The following is a 10,121-nucleotide window of genomic DNA, read 5'->3' as shown; positions in this document are numbered from 1 at the left end:
TGACTCTGCCTGTATCCCCAGCACGATCCCCAAAGCAGACTCTCACCTTCCTATGGACCTCCGTTAGAGCTGCAGCCGTTGGCTGCTAATTGATTCAATATGCATTTGGACTAGGATTTTTAATTAATTTTATTACAGAAAAATTAATGCACTGCTTCCCCACAGATGCATTAGGATACCGACAGGAGCAGTAGGAAACCATCCTGCAGCACGGTTTTCGTTGTGACTGCTTGTGGGGAGCTAACCCCACACCAGCAGTGGGGCTTTCCCGATGCAGTCCCTCCCCCGGAGCCCCCCCTCTAGTCTAAGGGCTCACTTTCAGCTCACACCAAGTATTTACCACGTTTCAACTGAATTTAGAAATGTATAGGCTACAGAGCAGCGGGAGAGCATCGCTCCTCTGCCTCCCCGGGTCGTGCTAATAGACTGCCGGGCTCATTTTCGGCAGAGGCAGGCTCTGGCCTGCAGAGAGCAGTTCTGCAGCCCCGTTCATCCCATCGCCCCCCAGACGGTTTGATTTCAGAGGGATGTGGTGCATTTTTTGGTAGCGACTGTGTTCTCAAGACTATGTATAGTTCTGAGCGCCAATCAAACCGTGGTACCGACCACGGGCAACGACCCGCACGACGAGGGTCCGTGCCGCCGGGCAGCACCCCGCCTGCCGCAGCACCCCGCCTGCCTCTGCCCGTCTCTGCGCCACGTCCAGCACCTGCCCTGCGTCAGCACCGGCAGATGCTTTCCCTCGAGCAAAAGCTCTCACACCTCTGCCGCTGTTTTAGGCATCCGGCGGGACCACCCCACCCAGTCGAGCCATCCTCTGCCTCCCCAGAGCGGCTTCAAGAGGCGCAGTACCGGCACCGTCCCTTTTGCTTAACGGAGCCCCTCGTCCTCAGAGCCTGACTTCAGCAGGCACGGGGGATGCAACAAATCACATTTTGCGTTTTGGGAACACAAGCAGTCTCAGTCTCGTAGTCAGCTCTGTCTAATTCATGCAAAGAAGAGCCTCTCTTCCTCCCTCCCCTCCCTTTCCCCAAATCTATTTTATCATTACCCTTCTCTACATATAATGGAGTTAATAAGAGACATATTTACTCTGCTTGGCTTGGGACTAAAGTCAAACTAGAAGTTTTAGCGGTACAGCAGCCCAAAGCAGAAATGTCTGCTCTGAAACACCACAAGCATTTCAAAGCAGAGAGAAAGAGCATTTGGAGGGTGTTCTATCAAAAAAATGGAGCTGGGTGAAATTAAGCAGTTCCCAATATTTGAGATGACATCTCAGAACACACAAACCAGTGGTGGTGGGGGAAATCATGTGTTATTTATATACATTCACACTATGGTATTTATCAATGGTAGAGCACTGGGGGAAGAAACATCATCACTACATCTGCAATATCCAAATCTGAGTCCCCAGAGTCCTGCACTAGCATTGTATTGAACAGCATCCCCGAGGCATGCCATATTTTAGAAATTTGCAGAGCAGGAATAGGTAGTGCACCGTAAGGTCCAAGACCTTAATCAAGCCCTGCAACTCGATAGATTTCCAATATAACGAAGACAAAGAGGTGTCAGCTCTAGTTCTTATTTGCTAATACTATCAACTAGGGGCTCAGCTCACTAGCAGTTAATTCAAAGCCAAGCTCGATTTGCACAGCAGTGATCTACACTAATTCCCATATGCGGCTAAGGGGAGATTTTGCCAACTAGACAATAGAAACAGTATTACAGCTCCTGAAATGATGCCATTGCTTTTCTCTTCTACTCCACCACTTCCCCATCAAACATCCACGTGCTGGAATCTCCAGTCGTCTCCTCCCTTCCATCAGAAGACGTGCAGAAAGGGTAGCGAATACAAAGGTACCTATTTCTTTTCCAGATGCAGCTTTATTGAGGCTTTTAAAATGCAACTTCCCATAAAATGGGGGCCAATTTCATACAGTTTTTTGAGCATTAAAGACACTAAGAATTGCCATAATTAAGCAATTATAGAAGTATTTTCTAAGTGATCCAACTGTAACTTAGCCTTAAAAAAAAAGTTGCTGCATGTTGCTGTGTTTCATGGAAGTTTATTAGCTTGCTTCCCCAATACCAAGTTTTGCTTGGTTTTGCTTTCAGGTTCTAGTCTATCTCAACACTAGATCAGACTGTTTTGCCAAGATACTGTGGGTGTTGAGAAGTCACAGGAAGCCAGACGTGCTACCCAATTAGGCAACGAAGCAGTTTTATCCACATTAGAAGCAGTTAGTGCCTGTAAGCCTGGCCCTCATTAATCTTCAGTTTGGCTCAAATGAAGCCGTGGTAGCAGCCCGTACCCACAGTTTACACTAATGAGTTACCCTGTCCTCTTAAGTCAGCTGCACACGGCAGCCCACAACTTTGACCTGCTATTAATGCAAGTATCCTCACACCCCCATCTCCTCCTCGCTGCCAAGCAAACACTGGCTGCTAACTACAGCCAGCACAAGGAAGGAATTCAAGGGTAGCGAGGGGCTGCTATAGTTTTCCCAGTTATGCGCAGTTCCTGTGCTAAGGAAAAATGAGGTTAGAGTCGCCGGCAAGAGACCAGGTATTACCTTTCCCTTCCAAGGGCTGCAAAACATCCCCAGTTTGGATTTGGAAAGATGGCAAGACTGCAACGCAGCCGGCTGGTCACCAAAGGGGAAAGAGACCTGCGTCACTCCCCCAACCCACCTCACAGCAACCAATTCCTATTAAAACCTCCATCGTCAGAGAAAGGACACAGACTAAGTACCTGCGCCACGATCCTACTTCAGCAGGGAGTTAGACTAGGCGCCTGGCTCCTGCCACGAATTAAGATGCTAGAAAAAACCACAAGTCTGAAACAGTTTAACACAGGACAAAAAAGGCACATTTTAATATGTACAGCAATGCATTTGGGCTATAAATTTACCCAACACAACTGAAAAAAAAAAATCCAAACTATGCTTTTATACTTATTCCATGGTGTCAGCCTCATTCCTAGCCACCTACCTTTCTCTGCATCTCTGAATGCTGCTATATACACACACAAACAAACAATTACGTCATGAATGTTCATTTAGGCTCCCAAGTTCAAGTAATAAAGTTCAAACTTGCATAGCATCTTATGCCACTCAGCCATAAACAGTTACGATTGCATATTAGCTGGAGCAGCCATCTCTTTCAATTCAGCCAGTTTTGGCTGGCCACCATTTATTTATTTTTTTTATTATTTTTTTTTTTTTTATCCTTGAGTCAGAATGTTTCCTAAGTCACCAGCCCTGAGGGATGCCACAGACTTCAAAATGAACCTCTTGCTGTTGTTAAGATCTTTTTAAACCAGAAATTTAGAGTGTTGTCAAGAACAGTTTTAAAAATGTAATACTGTTTATTTTGCTTCAAAAACATTTCAGCATTCTAAACATACAAAAAAAACAGAACGTTGCAAATTCGTTTAAGTACAGAGTGTTTTTGAACTTCAGTTGCTGCACTGGCTCTTCACTTAGTTGACGATGAAGAGATGTCTACAGTTTCAGTTTAAAAACTACCGCACTTAACTAAAAAAATCCATACACTTCTCATGCCAGCTGAACCCCCTTCCACAACTAAGAATGGCAGCAGAATGCTATTTCACTATATACAGAAAGACAACTTTAAGCTAAATGGACGCCCACTGTAGTGTAAATAGATCTACCCTCACAGTGCATGCTTTGGGCCATGGCACCCCAGGGAACGTACAGCCTTTCCAAGTAATCACTGCTCCTCTAAGGCATCATAACTCTAAGCATGTACCACAAGAATCTGTCTAGTTTTTACAAACTATAGATATGTACAGTTTATAACCCAGGATTTTCTAGCCAATAACCATATAGTAACACCACCTTACAAATTAAAAAAATGCTTGAAACATTTTTAAATGCTTTGTTACACCAACAGCAAAGTGCACAGAGTTAGGAGAACACTAGAGCGCCTTTTCATTTTAAAAATGTTTGGAAATATGTACAACTTTGATACAGTTTCAGGGTGCTCACTACACCCATGGCCACTTCATGTAAACCAGTTACAATTTCTAGAGCACTTTTAGAAACTACAACGCGATCGGAATCCAAATTTTTTTTAATTAAGCCTAATAAGGGCAAGAGACACCATCTCAAATAAGAGGTGCTTCATTTATGGTGTTTCCCCTACTCTATGGTATTCACATGGAGACAAGTATTGTACAGTTTTATTCATCATCATCATCTTCATCCTCCTCTTCTTCATCCTCCTCCTCCTCTTCGTCTTCTTCCTCTACCTTTTTCCGAGCAGCTTTGGTTGCTGCTCCCTTTGCGCCATCAAACTTTCCTTTAGACTTGTAGTCTGCAACATCCTGCAAAGTCAAGAGGATGTCTTAATTTGCTCTAAGCAGCAAACACATACAGCATTTGTACAGCAGCAGGCGTTAACGTAAAGGGACTGGCCTTCCACAGCTGCACCCCCAAAAGGGGAGACAGCCAGCATTACAGCACACAGGTACGCAGACACCTAAGCATACTCCACTGCCTCCGGATGATGGAGGCCTCGAACCCTGCGTTCACAGTTATTTCTTTGAGGAGGAGAAGAGAACCCAGCCTCTCTTAAGCTTCCTGCTAACGGGACAAAGCTCCTTCAACAGCACAGCAAGCCCCTTGCTGGAGCAACACGAGCAGCCGCTGCTGCACATCGCTGGGGGAAAGCTCTCCCTCCTCGCTGGAATCCGCCCGCGGCTCTCTAACCTACTCTGTCCCAACGTACGCAAAGTTCGGCTACGTAGCACGCAGCGCAAGGAGAAGAGGTCTGTAAGCTGGAGATGCTCGCTACGCTGGGGCCACCTTAGCTGGGTCCATGTTACAGAAACACATCGACACGAGAGCCGGTATGGAAGAGGCACAAGTGAAAACTAGCCTTACCTTCTCGTACTTCTCCTTCAGTTTAGCTGCCTTATTATTATAAGGCTGCTTTTCACCATCACTGAGGTTGTTCCACATTTCGCCCAGTTTCTTTGCTACATCCCCGATGGATATGCCAGGGTTTGTGGACTTGATCTTGGGGCGGAACTCTGAACAGAAGAGGAAGAAGCCAGACCTTGGGGAGAAGCACCAGAGGACAGTCAGCACCGCAGCAGCATGTCCAGGGAACATCCCCTTCCTCCATCCCTCACCCACAACATTCACACACGCACTCACACACTGAGTAGAAACACTTTTTTTTTACTTAAGAAAAAAAAAACCCAAACACACCACAAACCCAAATATGTTTTGATTTTACTGGGGCCCAGACCTGCAGTTTCACCCAATGCCGTTTTTAATCAAGTGCTGTCTATCCCCCCCACCCAATTTCATCTTAGATACACAAGTCTCACTGTGACCCAGTCATTTCCACATCTTCCATCACTACGAGTTTAAGGGTGCCAAGTACTGACAATTCCTGTTAGCACTCTACATGCTCAAGATCGCAAGCTGCCCAGAAGATTTACAAGACAGTACCAGTAAGCTAGGAGTATTACCAATACTGCTATACCAACGGTATGCCCCATCTACTTCTTTTATGGAAACCTATCAGCTGTGTTACAGGGTGTGAAAACAAACCAAAATATTTGTGCACTGAATGCCTCCAAGTTACTTACGGTGGTCGTTTCGGGGCGTTGGGGTCCTTCTTCTTCTTGCCACCCTTAGCTGGTCCGTAGTCCTTCATTTCTCTATCATATCGTACCTTATCAGCCTTTGCCATTTCATCAAATTTAGCCTTCTCCTTGCTTGACATGGTCTAAAAAAACCAAAAAACAAGACACCGAACCTGCGATTACCCAACTGTTCAATAGCTCGCAAACTTTAAGTAAACAAGCCAACACATACTGACTCGATAGGGGAGTTTCGGAATTTGTTTGTTTTCTAACTGGACCACCTTGGGGACGAAGGTCCTGTACCGGGGACCGCAGCCACAGCTGGCATACTCAGCGAGAGGGAAGCAACGGGAATGGGACAAGCACAGCCAGACTCCTCCTCGAGGACACAGGCCTGGAGGGAGGCAGCTGCTGAAGAGCACTGCTTGGGAACAGGAAAAAAGGCCAGGCTGTAGCCAAAGCACCTAAACGGGCAGATACGCTGGGCTGAAGCCTTCATGATCGTTACAGGAGTCAGCAGCACCCGATCAATGGCTGGGACGCCTTGCCAAGAACAGCACACAGACCAAAACAGCACCAGCTCCCTTCGTGTTCAGACACACGCACGTCATCCTAGCAGATACCATAAGAAGTTATCCCTTCAAGAAGCCACAAATTAAGGTACCTTCCACCTCTCCGAGCACTTCTTGGAAAACTCTGCAAAGTTGACTGGAACCTCTGGGTTCTTTTTCTTATGTTCCTCACGGCACGTCTGCACAAAGAAGGCATAGGCAGACATCTTGCCCTTGGGCTTCTTCGGATCACCTTTAGCCATCTTGACTCTGCAGGGAAGAGGGAAAAAGGAGAAAAAATAACAAGTGAATGCATGTATGGATGAATGTGTATATGTATGTGTGTATACATATACGATGTGCATATATTTATATGCGCGCACACCACCATCCCCTGAAGCGATGTCCCATCAGTAACACATCCCTTTCTTCCCCCCAACACCTCCTACCATCCCCAATACAGAGACTTAAATTATTCTTCCTTGACACTTGGGTTGCAGACTTGAGCCAAGTGAAACTGGTCACTAGATTTAAGTTTTACACTGATATATATTTACATCATGTCCAAAGACTGGAGACAGGCTATTAAATACACATACTTCTGCCCATTAAGAGTTACGTATGAACTAATATAAACTATTTGTTTTAGTTGGCTACCACACTGGGGCTTGAGTGGCACGCACGGTGGCAGGCAACGACTTATCCCTTTAGTAGCTGGAGTTCACATGTCAGCAGCTGCCGTCCAGGTAGAAAGGCAGGACAGATTGTTCCCCCCCGTAAAAGTGCCATAACCTTTTACATACAAGAAGGTGTGCAGAGAGAGGCTAGTTTTACACACAATAGGACCCGCGGAGCTCTGCGAGGTGAGCGGCGCTTGCTCTTGCTCCACCAAGTGACACATGTTCGGAGGCGTAGTGGTCAGTGCAAAGATGTGATTAGCAAGTCACCGCGAGGGTGATGCTAACTTTTGGGCTGTATTTCTTCCCCCCTCTTCCGTATTATTTTTTTTTCCCCCCTCAAAAAAAAAAAAATCCCGCAGCAATATTTCCTATTCACAGCTCCTCAAGCGTTTGAAAATTTAATTTTTATTAGCACGACGTTAATATTTAATTGCGCCTATTAACCCCCCGTGCGCAGCAAAAGCGGCTTCGAGCCGCCCTCTCCCGCCGCGGCCGCTCCCGGAGCCCGGCGGGACCCCCGCTCCCGCCCGAAAGCCCCCCGCAGCAGAGGGGAAGCCCGCCCAAGCGGGGCATAAAGCGGCGGGGCAGGAGCGCGGAGCGGGGCCGCGGCCGCCGCCTGCTCCCGAAGTTGGGGGCGAGCGGCCCGCCGCGGCCGGCCCGGCCTCCGCCGCGCTCCGCTCCGCTCCCCTCCCGCCATCTTCTCCCCCCCAAGGTCACGGCGGCGGCCGGGCTCGGCGGCGCGGGGCGCGGGCACCTGCGGCGGGGCCGGGGCCGGCGGGCGGAGGTGGCAGCGGCGGCTCCGCCAGACGCCAATAATTCATCTTCCATTTTGTGAAATGCCTCCTGATGAAAGAAAGTGCCCCTGAAATGCGGCGGGGCGGCGGGCGGGGGGCGCCGGGGGGCCGGGCGGCGGCCGGGGGCGCGGGGCGCCGGCCCGGCCCCGGGCGGCCGGTGCGAGCGGCAGCGGGAGCGGCGGCGGCCGCGCTCCGCGCCCAGGGCCGGCCCCGCTCGCTAAGATGGCTTCTCCCGGCGCCGCCGCCGCGCCGCCGAACAAAGCCGCGCTCCCCCTCCGCCGCGCTCGGCCCCCCGCGCCCGCCGCCCCCGGCCGCCGGCCCCGCCAAAACGCCGCCCCCGCCGCGAAGGGGCTCCCCGCTCGGCCCCCCGCCGGGCGGCGGGGGCGGCGGGGCCGGGGCGCGGGCGGGAGGCGCCCCCCCCCCCGGCCCCTGCCTAGCGCAGCGCTCTCTAACAAAGGCTCCCGTGCAGCCATTATCGCCGCCGCTACGCTCCTCCGCGCCGCCAGAAAAAGAGTGCGGAGAGCCCCGGGGCGGCCCCCCGGCGCCCGGCCGAGGGCGCGGGGCGGTGGGGAGAGAGGAGCCGGGGCGAAAGCGAAAGGTTTGAGCCCCCTGCGGGGCGCCGGGAAGGAGATTTCCCCCGCCGCGACCCCCCTCCCCATCCCTATGCCGCTTACACGTCTTTCTTCCCTTCGCCGGGGCTCTCCAGCGCCAGCCATATTAATGCCCACAGCACGGGCGGCGCGGCGCGGGGAAGAGGCGATGCGGGGCCCCGCCGCGGGCGCAGCCCCGCCGGAGACACCTTCCCGGGCAGGGGAAGAGCGGCGGAGGCAGAGGCGAAGGGATCGGGGGAGTTTGGAGGCGGCGGCGGCGAGAAAAAAACTGCTTCGCCGGGACAGACGGGCGCAGCGCGCAGGGTTTATCCCTGTCAGATGCTAAAGCGACAGCCATATTAATGCAGAATAAACAGCGGGGACGGCATTGCGCACGGCCAACAACTTTCCCACCGCCGCCAGCCCCACCGAGCCCACCCGGGGGAAGGGGGCAAATAAAAGCCGAGGGCGCCGCGCGTTTTGCCGTGCGACATTAGGAGGCGGCAGAGAAAAATCCCTGCCCATGCGGGGGAGAAGAGGAGTTAGTCCCGGTGTAGTTGCTGCACCAGCCATATTACTCTCGGCGGCACGGGAGCCCGGCGCGGAGAAACCGGGCTGCACCGGGGACAGGTAGCCCCTCCGCGCCGGGGGGGGCCTCCCGGCGGGGCAGGGGAGGAGGACGGGGGGCAAACGCTGCGCCTCGCCCGCTGCCCGCCGCCCCGCCAGCTGCGCGCAGCATCTGCCCCGGCACCGCCGATCCCCTCGCGAGCGGGGAAGAAAGTTTTGGGTGATTTTTCCGATTTTTTTTTTTAATTAAAAAAAAAAAAAAAACAACACCCTCGGAGAAAGGAAGGCAGGAACGGAAAACAAAAAAAAATAATTAAAAAAAAAAAGCCCGGGGCAGGCAGAGCAGAGGGGCGAAGGCGCGGGGGCAGGGCGGGGCGGCGGCGGGGCGGGCAGGGGGCAGCCGCCCCCCGAAAAGTTGCGGCGGGGCTGCACGTACCTGTATTGTTCGCGGTAGTGTGGACAGGAGCTGGAGCGCAGGGCACGACGCGGGGCTCGGCGCGGCTCAGCCTCGCGTTGGCTGCCTACGAGAGCGGCCTGATTGGCTGCGGGGCTCTGCCGTTTAAAACAACCTCCTCGCCCGCTCATTGGCGCGCCGCCTCATGAATATTAAGCGCGGCGGCGCGGCGGTTGGCCGGCGCGGGTGAGGTCATTCATTCAAAACGAGCGCCCGCCGGGGAAAGGGGAGCTCGGTGGCGCGGGGCGCGGGGGGGGGAAAGTTGGCGCGAGGTGGGCGCGCGCCGCTGCGCGCCCCGCGGAACCTCCGCCCCGGGAGGGAGCGAGCGAGCGAGCGAGCGCTGCGGCCGGTGGCCGGGAAACTGCCCTCGCCACGTGGTCGCGGCTGCCCGGGGGAGCCGGTTGCCCCGTTCACCGCGGAAGGGTCCGGGGCCGTGCGCGGAGTCGCTGCCCGGCGGAGAGCCGCGGCGGTGGGTAGCGAAGGGCGGCTGCGGCTCCGCACGCTGCCCGCGGAGGTGCCCTCCTGCAGATGAGATCCGCTGCGAGAGCGGGGGGACGAGGGGAGCCGCCTCCGCGGGGAGCCGCGGAGCAACAGGGACGAGGGCCAGCTACGGCAGCGTGCCGGCGGAGAGGGGGAACCCCGGCCTGCGGTAGCCCTTCAGCGCTAATTTCTGCCCTGAAGCCGTCAGGGCCCGATTCCAGTTTCAACGGCACTGCTTGCAGAGCCGGTTACTACTGTGCGTAACAGGGAGGGAGCCGAGCCCAAAATAAACTCTGCTGACCGTCCCGGCAGAGGATGGATGGAAAAGGAACTACAGAGCAAGAAACTGTGTGTTTGTTGGGGGGATCAGGGAGTTTTACCGGCT

At 53.2% G+C, this 10,121-nt stretch overlaps 1 protein-coding gene across 1 annotated transcript; it reads right to left on the bottom strand.

Moving 5' to 3' along the window:
- Positions 1–2,847: 2,847 nt before the first annotated feature.
- Positions 2,848–9,417, bottom strand: HMGB3 (high mobility group box 3). The gene is made up of 5 exons (XM_075513055.1): positions 9,239–9,417; positions 6,285–6,441; positions 5,624–5,763; positions 4,908–5,082; positions 2,848–4,348 (listed from the first exon to the last, which is right to left on the bottom strand). The coding sequence occupies exons 1-5, from the start codon at positions 9,385–9,387 to the stop codon at positions 4,205–4,207; spliced, it is 765 nt and encodes a 254-aa protein (XP_075369170.1). The 5' UTR covers positions 9,388–9,417; the 3' UTR covers positions 2,848–4,204.
- Positions 9,418–10,121: the final 704 nt, after the last annotated feature.

This window comes from Mycteria americana, chromosome 10 (assembly GCF_035582795.1).
Source record: "Mycteria americana isolate JAX WOST 10 ecotype Jacksonville Zoo and Gardens chromosome 10, USCA_MyAme_1.0, whole genome shotgun sequence".
Taxonomy (NCBI): Eukaryota; Metazoa; Chordata; class Aves; order Ciconiiformes; family Ciconiidae; genus Mycteria; species Mycteria americana.
This window is presented reverse-complemented; position numbering and strand designations above follow the sequence as displayed.